General features: G+C 54.6%; 1 protein-coding gene across 22 annotated transcripts in view; it reads left to right on the top strand.

Moving 5' to 3' along the window:
• The window catches only part of INPP4A (inositol polyphosphate-4-phosphatase type I A), a 158,712-nt gene that overhangs the window by 119,076 nt on the left and 21,885 nt on the right, over window positions 1-17,751 (top strand). For 17 of the 22 annotated variants that reach the window (XM_017947765.3, XM_009184711.4, XM_009184726.4 and 14 more), the window contains 7 exons: window positions 1,554-1,726; window positions 2,635-2,758; window positions 3,634-3,760; window positions 4,026-4,166; window positions 6,494-6,591; window positions 10,745-10,857; window positions 13,817-13,971. In XM_017947765.3, coding sequence (XP_017803254.1) covers window positions 1,554-1,726; window positions 2,635-2,758; window positions 3,634-3,760; window positions 4,026-4,166; window positions 6,494-6,591; window positions 10,745-10,857; window positions 13,817-13,971 — 931 coding nt within the window. Of the gene's footprint in view, window positions 1-1,553; window positions 1,727-2,634; window positions 2,759-3,633; window positions 3,761-4,025; window positions 4,167-6,493; window positions 6,592-9,813; window positions 9,957-10,150; window positions 10,263-10,744; window positions 10,858-13,816; window positions 13,972-14,560; window positions 14,760-17,751 lie in introns of those variants that run through there. The other 5 variants (XR_002516783.2, XR_636721.4, XR_002516782.2 and 2 more) reach the window with 4 other exon arrangements.

Here is a 17,751-nt window from a genome sequence, read left to right as displayed (position 1 = left end):
ATCGGCATACATTCAGCAGAATTCTTCAAAGAAACAAAAACATGGTCTCTGAGGACTTCAGTGGAGGAAAGAGACTCGGATATTATCTAGTGCCTCTCTCTCATTTTATGAAAAAGGTCCCACATGGCTGAGGGGTCAAGGGCCTGGCCTGTGGTCACCTCTGCTCAGCAGTGGCCGGGGCCGGGACTCAACATTTTCCACCTCTCAGTTCAGTGTTCTTCGTCACTGTGGTTCCTTTGCTAAGACCTGTCTGCTGTGGACTTTCTAAATTTAAGCCTGCTTTTTCCGTTATAGATACAAATGCTGTCCACAAACAGTTAGTGTGCCTGCATGTGCAATTAGGCCGCCTCCAACTTTTGAGCTGCTACAGATGCTTAAACATTTCCATTAACCAAACACTGAGTGTAGGGAATTCTTAGCCATGTTTCAGTATCTCTTTAGGTTGGTTTCTCAGTGACATGCTAACCATCCAGCTTGAGAGGACAGGGCCAAGCCACCCTTCTCTCAGTCTCTTAGATTCTGTTTATCTGAGACAGAGGTTACCCTCTGGCAGCCGCACAGCTCCCACAGCGGGGCCTTCCCTGAGTGCCATGCCGGGACATGGCCTGGTGCATTCTGTGGCTCGAACCCTCACCCTAAGGGGTGTGCACTGCCCGGGCTTCACTCCACAACTTCTCACCATGTTTGGTGTGATGGATTCACCAAGTGGTGATGGCCAGATGCCTATTTCTGGTCTTAGTGACCTGTTACAAATAGAACCTTAATGAGGGCCTGTCTTCCCTTTTAAATGTCTTCTAAATAGGAAGGAAAAAAAGAGTCAAAACCCAAAATATCTTTCACCCTGTTTTTCTCCCTTGAGGTTCTGTTTTTAAAAAGTTGTTTTGGTACAGGATCAAAGTTTCCGTATATTCCTAAAAGAAAACTGAGCTAGAAATAGTACTGGGGAAGGAAGGTGGGGGTGGGGAAGGAAGTGAGTGCAAGGTGGGGCCGTTTTGAGGGCTGAAAGCTCTGGAACTGTGAGGAATAGTCCCCCTCCAGGTGTGCAGGGTGAGAATTGAACACAGTTGCATACAAGGCTTGGCAAGGGCAGAGGAGTCTCTGACTTGACTTCATACCCAGGTCAAGAGAAGGGGGAGCACAGAGAACCTTTCTGGGGTCCTTCCTCTTCGCGTGGAGGTGCTACCGTGTGTGGAAGGAGATGAGCCCCTGCAGACAGAGCATTTTCTGGCCTCGTCATGACTTGCAGAAGTTTTTTTGTTGTTCTCCCCCAAAGGCATTGTCTGAAGTATTTCTGTCTATGGTCCCCAACAGGTTCAGGAGACCAGGCATGTGTTGGAGGTACCAGGGTAGAACTGATGTCTGAGGTTGCTGGAAAGAGCTGGGGCTCGAGGGCTAGGGACTGGGTTGGTTCTAGACAGAGCTAGAAGATGGGGTGGAGATGGGCGAGTGGGAGGGCTGCAGTGGTTAGGGGCCAGGTGACTTGTTAAATTGCCAGAACCTAATTCTTCAAATACCTCTCTCTCATTGTGATGACCCCCTCGCTTGTGCCGCAGGTGAATGGAGCGAGGCCCTTTACCCGCTGCTGACCACTCTCACCGACTGCGTGGCCATGATGAGTGACAAGGCCAAGAAGGCCATGGTATTCCTGCTCATGCAGGACAGCGCACCCACCATAGCCACCTACCTGAGCCTGCAGTATCGCCGTGACGTGGTCTTCTGCCAGACGGTAGGCCCTGGGAGCACCCTGAGGGAGGCAGCGGGCACCTCCCAGCTCGGAAAAGACAGGCTTAGGAAGCCCTTGCCTCTCACTTCACTTGTAAAGTGAGCACGCTAACCCTAACCCTAACCCTAACTTTGCACCTGCAAAGTCTGCTGATTCTGCACCCAGGAGGTAGTGAGGGCGTGGGTGGTGCAGGCCTCTTTGCTGTGCCTTTTTTTTTTTTTTTTAATAGCTGCACAGGAGTTGAGTGAGGGCAACAACACAGGTATTTGCTGTCAGTGCAAACATTGCTGATATAACAGTGGGTGCCTTAGCTCTGCGGCTTGTTGCAGGACTCTCTCATTGTTGAGAGAAGTGAAGCCTTGAAATGAATGTAACAAGTTTAATAGTTGCCAGTGACCAAATTAGTAAAGTGAACAGTGCTTTGGGGTTGGGCTGGTTCTCTCTGAGTTCCCTCACCCATCGTGGAGAGTCCTGTTTCATTCCACAGAAAATCTCCCACTGAGGAAACTTTGAGTGACTATGTTGTCTCTCACTTCTGTTTTTTGCTGGGGCTGAGTTTCCAGCCAGGGTGGCGTGGCTGTATGAGCAGATAGACCCTTTCACTATGAGTAATTAATTATGGGCTTCCAGAAGGTTCCAGCCTAGGAATAATGCCAGGTACAGGTCAGGTCAGAAGCCAGGCCAAAACCAAACCTACGTTGTGAGTGACAGGAATAGCAAGCCCACTGTTGGGCATTTTCCCATGGCCAGGGCGTGCCCCACCTGGGCTTCTCGAGGGACAGGAGGTGCCGCTGAAGCCCCTTTGAGCAGTGGCAGCAGAGGAAGGGGGCGGTTGGGGGCTGGGCATGATCTGACTGCCATTTGGTGGGCAGGCATGTGACCCTGAACCGCTTCACCCCACGCCCCCACAGCTGACCGCCCTCATCTGCGGCTTCATCATTAAGCTGAGGAACTGCCTGCATGACGACGGCTTCCTGCGCCAGCTCTACACCATCGGGCTGCTGGCCCAGTTCGAGAGCCTGCTGAGCACCTACGGTGAGGCGCCCCGGGCCAGGATCGGGAGCCCTACTTGCGTGTGTGGTTTCCATCCTTTCTGGCTAGGTGTTTTTCTCCCTGTACCAGTAATGTGTGCTGATTGGAATAAATCCAAAATACATAACAGCGGACCAGATGGCAGTCCTGGCAGTTACACAGGCACACGCCTTGGTTTGTTGTGGTTTCTGGTGGAGGATGGATGCTAATTACTTAACCAGTAACTTCCTGTTGGACTTCGGGTTGTTCCTGAAACACCAGTGCAGCAGTGGCCTCTGTGCACGAGGCGCTTGTGGGCCTGTTTCTACGGCTCCTGAATGACTAGAAAGAGAGTTACTGGGTCAGAGGGTAGGAATATTTTTAAATTTAATAGATATTTCCAAGTTGCCTTCCAAAAAGGCTCTCTTCTTCCTACCCTTGTTTATTATTTATTTCTTCTGAGAAGGTGATAGAAAGCATTTGTTAATCTTTGGAAACTGAGGACATCAAATAGATATCAAGCCCTGTGTAACGGGAGGGTCTGGCCTCAGCAAAGCTGCTTTAGCATCTCTCATTTCGTGTTTCAAGAGCTGGCTTTGCTTTCTGAGTTTATGTATTTGTTTCCTTCCCTACTATCCTGTGCTTGCCCAAGAAAGAATGGGAAAGGATGGCGCGTGTTTCCCCTGGCTGCGTGTTCTGATGTGGCTGTGGGATTTCAGAGGCATTGTTGACTGACAGGAGTGGGTTGCAGGGGAAGAGGCTCAGAAACTCCCCCTCCCCCAGAGCCACACCTGCACCACTCCTGTCACAGCCAGGCCTGAGCTCAGCTGCCTTCTGCTGAGACTGGGGAGAGCAGCAGGGCCCTCTGCCTGACAGCCCCGCCCCTCTCTCGTGTCCAGGGGAGGAGCTGGCAATGCTGGAGGACATGAGCCTTGGGATCATGGACTTGAGGAACGTGACCTTCAAAGTCACTCAGGCCACTTCCAGCGCCTCCGCAGACATGCTGCCCGTCATCACAGGAAATCGGTAGAGTGTTGGTTTAAAATTCTCTGAGCCAGAGAGCAGTGTTCGTATTTGTTTATTTCAGGGAATCTACTCTTCCTTCTGAATTTTTTATCCTATTTCATTTTGTTAAATACTCTGATTACAGCCCCTAGGTTAGTACCACTCCCTTAAAGGTCTGTGGTTGGCCGTTTGGCCATCACTGAGCCAGAGGGCCAGCCTGGGCAGTGCCGTCTGCTCGGTGGCCCTCTGGCCTCACACTGCTCTCCCTCTCTCCGCCTTTCTCCAGTGACGGGTTTAACGTGCGGGTCCCTCTGCCGGGTCCACTGTTTGACGCCCTGCCCCGGGAGATCCAGAGCGGCATGCTGCTGCGAGTGCAACCCGTCCTCTTCAACGTGGGCATCAATGAGCAGCAGACACTGGCCGAGAGGTGTGTGCCGGCCCTTCGGGGCTGTGGGAGTGCGGCGGCCCTGGAGATGACACAGAAAACATACTTACCCCTCTTCAGGCTCCAAGTGCTGGACAGACGTCGTTATCCTTCCTTCCTTTGGCCAGCATTTTCATCATGGCCGTGCACCTCACTGTCTCTGGTGCTAGGGACACAGGGTGACCCAAAGGTGGTCTCTGTCCCCAGAGACTTAGCTGGTGGGGGAGAGAGGCATGGATGCAACGATGAAGACTGATACAGAGCATTGTGGGATCCCGAGTAGGGCACCCAGCAAGGTCTAAGGGGGTCTGTAAAGGCTTCTTGGAGTTGCAGGGGATGAGGCTTTGAAGTGTGAGTAGGAGTTGGATGATTAGGTGGAGGGGAGACGTGTCAGATTAAGAAGACTGAGGAAAGGCCTGGCGGGGAGAAACAGCATGGAGTTCAGGGGCAACAGGTTCCAGGCAGGGATTGGCAGGTAGGGGTGGACAGGCTCTGTGTGCCAGGCTGACACTCATGCCTGAACCTAAAGGCTTACACCTTGTAAACTGCCTTCCAGGGTCACTTGCCACTCTGCGGAGGGGAGTTGTGTGTGCCTGTGTGTGCACGTGTGTGAGGAGATAGGGTAGATGGGGTATATGTACCCTGTACTGGCCTTCCACTACATGAGAATGAGTCCTGTGTTGTCATTGATCTTCATGTGATGTGTGTAGATTAGTCTAAACAGATATCTTCAAGTACTTGCTGTGAAGGAAATTTGGTTTCCAGAATAATATGCCATGTTGCTGCTGGGCCTTCTCATGTCCAGCCCCAGTGGTTGATGTCCATTGACGCCCAGGTGTAGGTCACCCCAACTTAGGAAATATGGTGTTGCTGCTGGGAGACAATGAAGAACTTTCAGTGGGCCAGGGCACAATCCGATTTACATTTCAAGTAGGTTGTTTCGCTGGCACGTGCTGGGAGGAGATGAAGGGGACAAGTGTGAGGAGGAAGCTGCTGGGAGGAGTCCAGGCCAGAGGTGGGAACCTGGATCAGGGCTGGGGGAGTGTTGGTGTTCTGCAGAGGGGTAGGCTGGGGAACTGTTTAAGTGGTCAGTGGAAGGGTTTAGTCTTTAGTGGGGCTGGCGCTGAGCGGGAGGAGAGTACACCAGACAGACCCACCCACTGAGCTCATAAACTGGCAGGAGAGTCGCGTCCAGAGGCAGGTGGTGAGCTGGGTTTGGGCTAAGGGCACGAACCCAGGAAGCAAAGCCCCAAAGGTGTGAGCAGAGCTGGAGGCGCCTATGCCAGGGAGAGGCACAGCCTCACTGGAGCCCCAGCAGGGAGGTGGCCCAGGGAAGGGAGAATGATGGTGCCTGCATCTGGTAGCTGCGGATCCCACGGACTTGCAGGAGCAGTTTCTGGAGAGGACTGAGCCAGGGCCAGGTGCGTTGTGTAGAGGGGAGGGTGGAGGATGCAACACTGAGGACAGAGAGGACTTGGGAAGGGCAGGTTCTTGGCTTTGTTCCTTTATTGGCCCTGCGGTCACTGTGAGCTGGGCCTGTTTATAAGCTGAGGGGAGAGCCCTCAGAGGGGAGGCCACAGGCCCAGGGATGATCCCCAAGGGAGCAGGTGCCTAGAGAAAAGGCCATTGTGGGCACCAGGGGTGGATGGGCTGGGACTCGTAGGAGGGAGTCCTGCCCTCTGAGGGATGCTCTAGGGCTGCAAAGAAACTGATACTCAGAAGGCCCCTCAGCAGGGACTTGTGAGACTGCACTGGGGCCCAGGACCTGGACTTCAGAGCCTGCATTTTCTAATGAGCACCTTGTGCCTTCTTTGCAGGTGGCATTTTATGGCCTTGTTTCTTAGGCATTTGGCACATGCTCCTTGCAGCACACGGAGTGTAATCGGGGTGAACCTGCACGATGAGGAAAGGGCAAGGGCTTCATGGTCAGTCCTGGAGGAGCTGGCAGTCAGGCGTGTGCATTCTGCACACAGAGAGTGACTTCAGATTGGAGTACAGGGCTGCAGCCTCACCTCCCAGCCGTACCTCACTGCCGTCCCCCCTCCTAAGTGCCTCAGGTGTGCTGCACAGGGGCTGTACCAGATCATGTTCTGATCATCTCTCAGCACGCCTGTAACAGTGATACATGATTCCTGCCAATGGAATGCATTTAAACTGACCAGCACCGCTGAAGAGATGCCTTTATGCTCGGAAGAAGGAAAGTGGCTTAGAATTTAGATATGCGTAGGAACTGTTTGAGAGAATCAACATAGTTAGCGTCCATGCAGTTGTGTTCGTGTTGGAAGAAAGTAACCTTACCCAACTAATGGCATCCCCTATAATCTCCCAAGGTTTGGCGATACGTCTTTACAAGAAGTCATCAACGTGGAGAGTTTGGTGCGGTTAAATTCCTACTTTGAGCAGTTTAAGGAAGTTTTGCCTGAGGATTGTAAGTATTTCTTCAGTCACGGTAGGTTTCACTTACTCGTCTTTTTATCAGTTTAGATGTCTGAGCTCTGGCTTGCCCTGCCTCTATTAGTTCATGTTCCTTCTCTCCCTAAACACACACATGCAGAGAGAGAGAGAGAGAGAGAGAGAAAGAGAGAGAGAGAGAGAGAGAGAGAGAGAAGCTTCCCTTGGCCGCGGCCCTCATCCATCTCTTTGCTGTTGATTCTCTACTAGCCTGTGAGACATGGCTCCTTCCCACGCTGTCGTAGTCACTGACACTCGATGCGTTTGGTGGCACGCATTGTGTACCTGCTGGTAGGGCTTGGGGGAATCCCAGAGGCAGGACCCACCCTCGGCCAGGTGAGCGGCCCACACACCTCCCTTTGTGGTGCTTAGAGAGGAAGATGCGGGGCCAACATCGCTGGGTGTTTGGGAGCAAGATGGCCCCATCTCGGCGTCTCCTGGAGGCCGTGGAGGTGCTGACAGTCATCTCTCTGCGTGCCCTCCAGTGGAGATGCTGCAGCTAGGGCTCTGCAGCCACAGAACTCAGGGAGAAACCGAGGGCTGCTCAGCACTGCCTACAAGTAGAATTCCCTCCTGAGTTCAACCCAGTGAATATTCCCTGCGGACCTGCTGAGTGTAAAGTGCTAGAGGATCCGATGGCAAATGAGGGGTGGACCCTGCCTTGGAAGGAGAGCTGGTCCCAGAGTGCCGGCCTCTCTCTGCAGGCACTGCCACAGTCACTAGGGGGCGCCACGCGGCCGAAGGCGTCATCCCCACTGCGTTACACGAATGTCCTCTGCTGGGGGTTTCCAAAGAGGGAACCCACGTCGGCTGGGCTTTAAATTGGGCAGGCTTCATCTGCATCCTGTTGGACGGTACGGTAGACCTTAGACTTTAGAGATAGTCAAACAGTACTGCTGGTGAACCTTCACAGGTCACGGATGTGCCAGGCACTGTGCTGGGCTCTACATACATTTCCACGCTGAATCCACAACAGCCCATGGGTGGGTAATAGGATCCATGTCCAGATGAAGAAAGGGGCGCCTGGCTCTGAAGCCCATGTGCTTGGACTGTGGCCGAAGCCGTCCTGCTAGGAGACACTGATGCAGAACACTCCGGGCCAGGCCAGGAAGTTGTGGCTTCAGTGGTGTTCAGCAGGGAAGCAGCAGAAAAAAAAGCCGCCTCTTCACAGGTTCATCTAGCAAGAGTGTGTGGCGGGGCCGGAAGAGGGGAGGCAAGCCGCTGATGGCCAGAGTGAGGCTGTGAACTTCAGATGACACTTCAGATGAGGTGTTGCTTCACTCTGACCGCAGCCGAGTAGTGACAGTGAGCGTGGAGAGAGGGATAAGGTATTAGGAGGGTCTGGGCTGAGGATGCGCTTGTAAGCGGCCACGTGCAGCTGGCGCTGGGGAGGTGAGGGCTGTGCCTGCTGGGAGAGCTGACAGACCTGGCGCTGGGCAAGGACGCTGGAGTTGGCAGCAACAGCAGGGGCTGCCCCGCCGATGAGAGAGGCACAGGGCTGCAGGGGAGAGCGAGCACAGCACTGGCCCAGCTGAGCTGATGACGTGGGCAAGTGACCTGTGGGGAGTGCAGATGTGGAGCCACAGAGCAGAGCCCTTTTGGGGTTGAGGCCACTGAGTGGCAAGACAAGAAGGGGCTAGAACAGCATCTGGAGGGGCCCCTGCCCCGGGGGACAGCAGGGAAGGCCAGAGTGGGCATCACAGGCTAGCAGGAAGAAGACAGGAGCCACGAGGGTGTGGGGCGCTGCTGGACTCCGGATGTGTGGACAAGGAGCTGCCGGTGATCTCTCCCAGACAGTCTCACTGTGGCGAGGGCTGGGCCAGGGATCAAGGGGTGACAAAATGGTGCTGCCTTGGAAGGGCCCACTTTGTCCCGAAGACTGTCAGCGACTTGAGGGATGGGGCTGTGGGCAGGTGGGACACACCCTGGAGCTGCAGGGGCCATGGGAGTGCTCAGAGGCCTGAGGAAGGAGAACACACAGGGCTGGAAGATGCAAGAGGACTGCAGAATCCCAGGCGAGGCCCTGGAGCGGGCAGGCGGAGGGTGCCCTTGCAGGGAGGGAAGGAGGGAGGAGAGAAGGTAGGGACACGAATGGAGGAAGTTTGCTCAGGCTGGGCGGCCTCAGTCTCCCCAGTAAAACAGGTGTTCTTGTCCAACTCAACACGAGAGAGGTGAGCACAGAACTGGGGCCTTGAAGGGAGTGGAGGTGACTGGCACAGATGCCATTGGAGCCAGAGAGCCTGGAAAAATACAGATGCCCGGGCCCCACCCCAGAGTGTGGTAAGTGGGCAGGGCCTGGGCATTAGGGTTTCAGAAACTCCCCAGGTGGTCCCTGTGTGCCACAGCCAGGGTGGTAAATATAACATGAAGTCAAGGTCCTGCAAGGATTTGGCAGCTGAAGGCCATCAGTGCCGTGGGCGTGGGAGCTGTTAGAAGGCGTCCTCATGCTCTTTAGCAGGGGTTGGAGTTCAGACAGCAGATTTATCACACACTCGCCACAAGCCGGGCCCCCTGCTACCCACTTTATGTGGATTCTCTAGTCTGATCCCCACAGCAGCCCTGGGAAATGGGCACCAGTTTCACACCCACTTGGCAGATGAGGAAACTGAGGCATGGAGAGCGAGTCTCCCCAGGAGCTGGGCCAAGCCCAGGCAGCGTCTTCGGACTGCTGTGGGGGAGAGGATGGGCCCACCCGCAGGGCCAGCCAGGGAGCCAGGAAGGTGAGCAGGGAGGGAGCAGGGGCGCGCTGAGGCCGGGAGGAGCGGGAGTGCTGAGCGGCTGCAGTAAGTAGGAAGCGGGAGTTTGTTCCTAGCGCCCAGTCCCCAGGGCTCGGGGAGCCGTTACCATAGGCAGTGAAGGCCCAGGGTGAGCGAGGCCTCTGGAAGCCGAGCAGCCAGGCTGGACCACGCAGGCAGGAAGGAGCCGACTGGACCGTGACCCAGGAAGCTGGGGCAGATGCGGCCCAGGTACCCCTCCCCGCAGGAGGATGGCTGGTCTCTGAGGCTGAGGAGATGGAGCCCACCAGTTGAATATCCCCAAACTTTGCGTGGTTCCTCAGTGGACAGGTATTCATTAAAGTAGGGGCTGCAGGGGCAGCCAGCGAGAAGCCAAAGTGCATCCTGGGAGGTGAGATGGTGCTGTCTACGCCGGGGGCATATATCCTGACCCGGCTAAGCTCCCCTCCTCTGGGCTCCCACAGCTTCCATCTCAGCTGATGCCAGCTTTCCATCTCTGTCTCTGGACCGTCCCCTGACCGGCGTGGTGCGGAGCGCTCAGCAGCAACGTGAAGTAATTAGCACAGAACCTGTGTACACCACGGCAAGGCTGTGTGGTGGAAACCAGGTGTGCAGTTAGATCCCAGATGCTGCCATGTACTTGGTTTGGCTTTGGGGATTCCGGCGCTGTGTCTGTTTTCTTTAGCCATGACCTTGAGGCTCTTCTCTTTGTCTTTAATAATCCCAGTGTTTGAAAATTCCAGAGTACCTTTCGGGAGTGGTTGATGTGTTCCTCAGTTTTGTCTGGGGTTTCTTGGTAAGGTGACCTGATGGATCTTCAGGCCCAAGGGGTCCTGGAAGGACCTGGAGATTGCCAGAGTGGAGGAGGAGCTGTTAGGATGTGGCAGCAGGGGCCTCCCTGGGTCCTGCAGAGGTGTGTGCTCCTGGCAGGGGCCAAGGGACCCCTGGGGGGGGCTACGCTTTCCTGATCCCTCCCCAGGTTTCCAGGCCTGCTCAGTGGCCCAGACCCACTGCCCCAGTTTCTTCCACCCTGGGGCAGGTTTGAAGACCAGCTGGATCCCGCCTCCAACTCCCTGCTAACTCCCTCCTCTGGGAGGGGTGCAGGAGGCATGGGTAGTTACAAGGAGTCCTGTAGGTGGTTCGGTGGCCATTCCCAGCCCCTCAGAAGAACGGAAGGGAGATGAAGGAAATGTCCTTTGAAGGTGGCAGTAAAAGAAATTAAGTGCTCACCACACCAGCAGCCATGTCCTATCCCCAAACACCTCCATCCCTTCTTCCACTGGGACCTCATCGTTTTACCACTGTGTGCCACGGCAGCTCACTTGGGTGGGCTCCCTCTGCCGGGGGTGTTCCTGGGTGCGGCACCCACTCCCACGGACGCCTTTTCTCTTCCAGGCCTGCCTCGGTCTCGCAGTCAGACGTGCCTGCCAGAGCTGCTGCGGTTCCTGGGTCAGAATGTGCACGCCCGGAAGAATAAGAACGTGGACATTCTCTGGCAAGCCGCTGAGGTACTGGTTATAGAGAGGAAAAGGAGGCTATCGCGGTGCCCACTACCGAACGCCATGACAGAAACGTTACAAAGCAGAAACTCCGAGGAGAGCAGAGCTCTCCACACGGGGAGAAGAGGGAGTCACTGAGAACGTTCAGTTCACGGGTCCGTTCCTTTGGGGCTGCCTGAATTCTGATAAACCTGACACAGTCCATCTCTTGGGCATTTACTAGCCAGGCTGATGACAGTTGTCACCCTCAGAAGCCTGGCGATCGATACCAGCTGAAACCACTGTCTTACTGCATCATTTAATAGGGTCAGAAGGAGGCCATGTGACCTTTCAGGTCTCTTTAAACCATCTTTATCGTCCATTGTGCTTCTGATCTCCTCATTTTCCCAAGCACTTACCCTGCTCATATTTTTTTCTAAGTTTATTTGTGGAATTCCAAGCCACTGCTCTGAGCCTGGGTATCAGAGCAATTTCGTAGCTGGTCATTCATTCACCCTTGATGAGGGGTGAGGTTAATTCTTCTCCACAGCAGCATAACCTGCCCAGCGCTGGGACCCGGGCACACGTGGCCTCCAGTGGCATTGCCGCTCCCTGCCTGGGCCTGAGGAAAGGGAGGGTGAGCCCAGGAGGGAGGTGGCACTGCGCTGCCCACCACACCTCAGCCACCACACCTTGTCACAGAGCTCGAGCAGCAGAGGGTCCCGCCCTCCACGGCTTCCCCGAGCAGCTCACTCTGAAGTGTGCCGCTCCGTCTTGTCAGGAAGGTGCTTCTCTCAGCCCCGGGTCTCTTCCACAGCAGCAGACGGTCTCAGCTGCTCACGGTGCGTGGCCGCCACTTCAGGTTGGTTATGAGTCCTGTGTTCAAGCCGGGCTTCATGAAGCCGCACTTTGTGAACGTGCTGCACATTCTGGGTTTGTTAACAGTCGTGGCTGCTGATACCATTCCATTGAATTCAGCTTTAAAGAGTGAACATTCCCCTCCATCTGCTGAGTGCCTCAGCCGGTCAGACTTTATCCTTGTGGGAAGCAGGGGGTGGGTCAGTCTGCAGATCTCCCCTCTCTGGCCCAGGCTGCCCTCTAAATCTTTTCCTTCTAACAGAACACGTTTTGAAGCACAAAGTGACAGGAAGTTCAGCAGGTTTCTCAGGCCTCATTTTTCAGGTATCCTCTTGGTTTTGGGGCCTCATCTGGCATTGCTTGCTCAGGACAGGCCCAGCAAGTGAGGTGTAGGGCAGGGAACACACTGGCTGCAGGGGTCTCTGCAGCAGGGCAGAGGGGGCTCCCTACTGTTTTTTTTCTGGGGGTTGCTAAACCCCCCTGGCCAGGCTGTGACAGCCTCTTACCTAAGCACCTTAAGAGATTTTGTGTGAAGAGCAAGCCTTTCCCACAGGACACGAAGAATACAGAGGGTGGCCGGGCTCTGTGGCTCACGCCTGTAACCCCAGCACTTTGGGAGGCTGAGGCAGATGAGTCACCTGAGGTCAGGGGTTCGAGACCAGCCCGGCCAACATGGTGAAACCCCATCTGTACTAAAAATACAAAAATTAGCCGGGCGTGGTAATGCACGCCTGTAATCCCAGCTACTCGGGAGGCCGAGGCAGGAGAATTGCTTGAACCTGGCAGGCGGAGGTTGCAGTGAGCCGAGATCACGCTACTGCACTTCAGCCTGGGTGACAGAGTGAGACTCCATCTGAAAAAAAAAAAAAAAAAAAAAAAAGAATGCAGAGGGTGACACAGCTAGGTGTCTGAACAGTGGTGGGGTATTGGGGGACGTGCACTCACTGATTCATTCTCCTTAGAATACACACACAGGCGGCTTTACAGACGAGCGGTGCAGAGACCTTGTGCATGCCTTGTTTGGGAACTCTGGTCCTACCTGTCTATTGCCATGTAATAGAAAAATCATTAAGTATAGGGACAACTGACCATCCCCTGTCACCAGAACAGAAAAGCAGTCCATCAAGTCCTGTATTTCTTGTTCCTGTAGAGGCCTCAGGGTGTACAAGCATGAGTGTAGAGGTGGCAGGCTCTCAGAGGCCCCTAGTTGCATGAGTTCTCACGTTGTCCACCCAACCCCAGTCATTCCCTGGGGATAAGGGGTTGTGGGGTCTTATATCAGCTCAGGTCTGGTTGTGCTGCCAAATGAGATTGCCACAGATGTACAAGAAAAAATCACCTTGTTTCAGAGCTTGTTGGATTTGGTGACTGTGTGCCTAGGATTGTATCTAGTGGTGCAGGGAAAATGCGCTGAAATCTCCCCGTGGGGAGAGGAGGTGCACTCAAGTGGCCTTTTCCCAGTCCGGAGGCTGCCCTGCCCCCTACTCTGTGAGCCATTCTGTTGTGAGGAGGGAAGTGTGCTGGCATTAACTCTGTGACCGGGAAAGGATGGCGGGAGGAGGCCTGTGGGGCTGGTGGTCAGGAGGTGGCCAAAGGGCAGTGCAACTTCTGAGCTGCTCCCGTCTGTGCAGGTGAGAGAGGAGAGTCGAGATAGTAGGTCTGTTCCCTACCTTCCAGGGAGATCTGGAGACCTGGCCCAGGACTATGGGCATCCTGAGAGTGGCTCTGGCTTCCCCAGTGGGTCATCTTTGCCGCTCTCTTTCCCTGAGGGATCAGCAGTGAAGGGCTGAACGTGACAAGAGGGCCCAGGCATGGTTTGGAAGGGGACAGCACACTGCAAAAGAGTGTCCTGTGGGAGAAGACAGGCCACATGAGGGATGGCAGGGATGACGGCAGGCCCACAGGCAGCATGCTCCCCAAAGGGCTGATGTCTGTAAGTGACTTGGTTTATGTTACCAGCTCTGGCAGGGCATGGAGTTGGGGAACAGAATGGGAGCATCTGGCCAGGCCTGGGTGCTGAGTTTCTGTCCCTGCCCTTGCTGGGCTGCTTGGGAGCCTCTCTTGGGTGTGAAGGGTTCTACCTTTCTGCGGAGCCTCGCCTCCTAAGCACGGCCCATGTTTCTGTTGGCAGATCTGCCGTCGCCTCAATGGGGTCCGGTTCACCAGCTGCAAGAGCGCGAAGGACCGTACAGCCATGTCAGTGACGCTGGAGCAGTGCCTGATCCTGCAGCACGAGCATGGCATGGCCCCGCAGGTCTTCACCCAGGCCCTGGAGTGCATGCGCAGGTGAGTGCCGCAGCCAGGCCGTGCGCCCCGCCTGCCCCGGCCCGTGTAAACTGCAGATGAGCTGGTGCCCTGCTCCTGCCCGCGGGGCCTACCCTGCATGAGCCCCTTGACTCCGGCCGTCACACTTGAGTTTGACAAACCAGTCAAACTATTGGCACAATCAAATTCAGACAGGGTGCTCTTGTAAGGAAAGGTGGGGGGAAAGAGCTAGCAGGACTTTCTGAGCAGGACTGCCTGGAAAACCGGTAGACTGGTGGGCCAGCCAGGGGTCAGGCAGCTAAACGGGAAGCTGGGATGCAGCCGTGACATGCAGTGCCCTGCTGGCCACCTGCCTGGCCGTGGGCGTGACTTCAGGCCAGTGCTTTCTCAGCAGGCATCTGCTATTGTCGTCGTGTACATATTGATATCCGCACATTTCCAAACTCGAGCGAAGCAACGCGTCTGCAGGTTGCACCGGTCTGCTCCGCTGCTTCTCTAGTAGTCGACACAGTTGGCTCTCACGAGCCAAGTGTCACATGAGTGTTTTATCATGAGAGCTGTCCGTGTGCCCTGGCGACCTCACCCTAATGATGTTCTGATTCTGAGGCAGCAGGCGTGTTTGCAGAATGAAACCCGGAACTAAAAGTGTCTCCTGTTGATCGATGCCTTGTTTCAAGCACTGCTGGGCAGCCCCCTACCTCACATACCAAAAGAAAGGATAAGAAACCTGGTTTCCCGTCTCCTTCGATGTAGTCACCAATGCTGTTAAAGTCTCGTTTCCAACGGTCACTTCTACTAAATGTTCTGTATCATTTGTCCTCTCACCAAATTATTTAAAGTGTTCAATTCTCTTATCCTTTCTGTATGTTTCTGCCATTTGACCTTCTCACAACAATGCACAAAAGCAACGCGCGAGTCCCTGCCTCTTGATAAGCGCGTTTTGTAAAAATGGAATCGTTTTGTCCTGTGTTGTCTTTCCAAGTTCATCCCAACCTCTCTGTGAAAGCTCGCCATCCCTCTGCCCAGGCTCAGGGAAGCAGTGGAGACTCAAAGACCCCTGCTCTGGGGCGCCTTTTTAAAATTTTAATTCCCTGGTCTGCTCCCCAGGAGCCTTGGTGCCCTTCAGGCCTGATGTCCAGTGTGACCCTGGTGCTGAGGGACGGCGGCTGCGCCTGTGCCCATTAGCTGCACGGGGGTGGGAGGGGACGTTCTGGTGAGCTGCAGACCTCCGCCAGTAAAGAAAGGAGAATGAAGCGGACAGGGATCCCTGCGGTGGTGGCAGCAAGGAGCAGGATCAGGGCGAGTCAGGAGCCGGCACCCCAAGTTAGGCACACAGTCCACGCGGAGACCTCTACTCAGTTCTTGGGCTCTCAAACAAGTTCAACAAAAACTATTCATTCTGACCACCTCTGAACACAGAGACCTCAGGAGACCAGTGACAAAGTGGCCCCAGGGAGAGCCACAGTGCGATGGCTGGCCTGCCACTGAGCCCAGACCCGCAAGGGCCCTGTCCGCCTGCCCCAGCCCACTTGGGTTGTGTGCTCAGGACAGCTGCTACAGTTACAACTGTTAGGATGCACAGTGCACAAAGCACTTTTTATAACTTTTAATCACATAAGGAATTGAAAATCCTTGTAGGAAAATTAGAAAATACAGATAAACACCCACACTAGTTCTTCAGAACCCTCCCCACAAAGAATCCCCCAGTTTCGTACTGTGAACAGGTCGCGCTACTGACATTTGGATAGATACTGAGATAAGAGACGTGTGTACCTGCATCTGGGTGTGAGGACGTACACAGGGGCTAACCAGTCCCTGCGTTACACAGAGCAGAAACACCCACATGCACAGACAAGTGTAATTATATTTGCAATTAAGAGTCTTGTGAGCATTTTTTAGGTTAATAAATGTAGACCTTATCTCTCTCTCTTTTTTTTTTTTTTGAGATGGAATCTTGCTCTGTCACCCAGGCCGGAGTGCAGCGGTGCAATCTTGGCTCACTGCATCCTCCGCCTCCAGAGGTTAAGCAATTCTCCTGCCTCAGCCTCCTGAGTAGCTGGGATTACAGGTACCCACCACCACACCTGGCTAATTTTTTGTATTTTTAGTAGAGATGGGGTTTCGCCATGTTGGCCAGGCTGTTCTCAAATTCCTGACCTCAGGTGATCCATCCACCTTGGCCTCCCATAGTGCTGGGATTACAGTTGTGAGCCACCACACCCGGCCACTTTCCACATACTGTAATTTATCCAATTTGCTGTCATTTAATATTTAAAAGCTGTATGTGGTTTTCCAGCATTTTAATCAAAGGCACAGTGAATATCCTTACACATTCTCCTAGCCACATTGCCTTAGGTTAAAAAGTATACATGTTTGTAAGGCTTTTGCATAATTTTAGTACAGATCATCAAATGGTCCCCACAGTAGCTGCTCTCGTGCCCGGTGTCCCAGAGTGCACAGGACACTACCCATGCCAGGCGCTATCTGTCCTGTCACTCTCGGGAGGCTTCTGAAGCTGTAAGGGCTGTTGTTTCTCCGCATGAGCGGTAAGGGCCCTGGGGCCTGGCAAAGGGAAGGAAGGCCCTTCCTCCTGGGGAACAGGCAGCATTCCCTCTGCCCCGCCCTCTTCCTCTCTCAACACCCCCTCGCCTCCAATCATGGATGTCTTCTTAACTTGCTTATTTATTGGTTTTCTGAAATCTCTACAGTGAACATGTATTACTCTTAATAGTTTTTTAAGAAGTTATAAAAACAAAACAAAGCTGCATCTTACTTTACCTGTGCCTGCCCCGGAATTCTCACACCAGCCCTGGGGACACGGCTCGCTGCCACCTTGAGCCGACCCTTGCAGGTCTGAGGCTCTTGTCACAAGCATTGGTTTTAAGGTGACTTCTGTCTTCGGTACGATCCCATGAGGGGAAGACGTGTACCTGTTCAGACGGCTGCAAGCCGAGGTGGCTGGGTCACAAGCTAGCAGCTCTGGCCGCTGGGGTGCCGAGGACCTGCAGTTTAGCGGAGAGCCCCAGAAGGCAGCATAAACTTCCACCCTGCCCGTGGGTGGATGGGGATGTTTTGGTTCATGGCTTTCTGGCTTGCATCTTATCAGACGAAAGAGTAGAGCATGCAGGTGGGGTGGAGGCGGTGGGGGCCAAGGTGGCACCCAGGCTTTTCTCCTGGAGGCCCAGGGTGACTGGTGGCCAGGGCTGTGCTGTCAATGTTCAGCCACCAGCCCTCTCCCCAAGAGCCCTGATCTGTCATGTTGGCCATTTCTGTGGCATAAATGCTTCTGCCAGGGCCCGTTTCAGGCTTACAGTGTGGCACCACTGAACATGGAGTTGGGAAGAAAGTCACACATTTGGCCACTGGGGCACCCCTGCCCCCAGTCCTGGGGCTGACGCCCTCGAAGTAGGCCTTCCTGAGGAGCCACAGGGCCCCCCACCAGCCTGTCCTGGCAGGGAGTGTGGCAGCGGGCCAGTGCTCCGCGGCTTGGGAATCGCGCCCTCGCACAACGGCACATTCCAGCAGGGCCACGGGGCCTTCGGGCTGCTCTGGGAGAGCTGGGGAGGGCCCTGTGTGAAGAGGAACCCTGGGCCTCCTGCCGCCCCATCTCCCAGTGGAGCCTTCACAAGCTGCCTGCTGTGTCCTCAGGCCTCTGGTTCTGTCACTGCTGCCACTTGGCAGACATAAATGTGCTCCCAGAGTCGTGTGGTGCTAGGTACCATCTCACCTCAGTGCAGTTCTTCTGTAGCACCAAAAGGGGAGAGAAGCCCCAAATTTCCAGTGTGGTATTGGCTGGATTCC

Source organism: Papio anubis, chromosome 14, assembly GCF_008728515.1.
Source record: "Papio anubis isolate 15944 chromosome 14, Panubis1.0, whole genome shotgun sequence".
In the NCBI taxonomy this organism is placed as follows: domain Eukaryota; kingdom Metazoa; phylum Chordata; class Mammalia; order Primates; family Cercopithecidae; genus Papio; species Papio anubis.
This window is presented reverse-complemented; position numbering and strand designations above follow the sequence as displayed.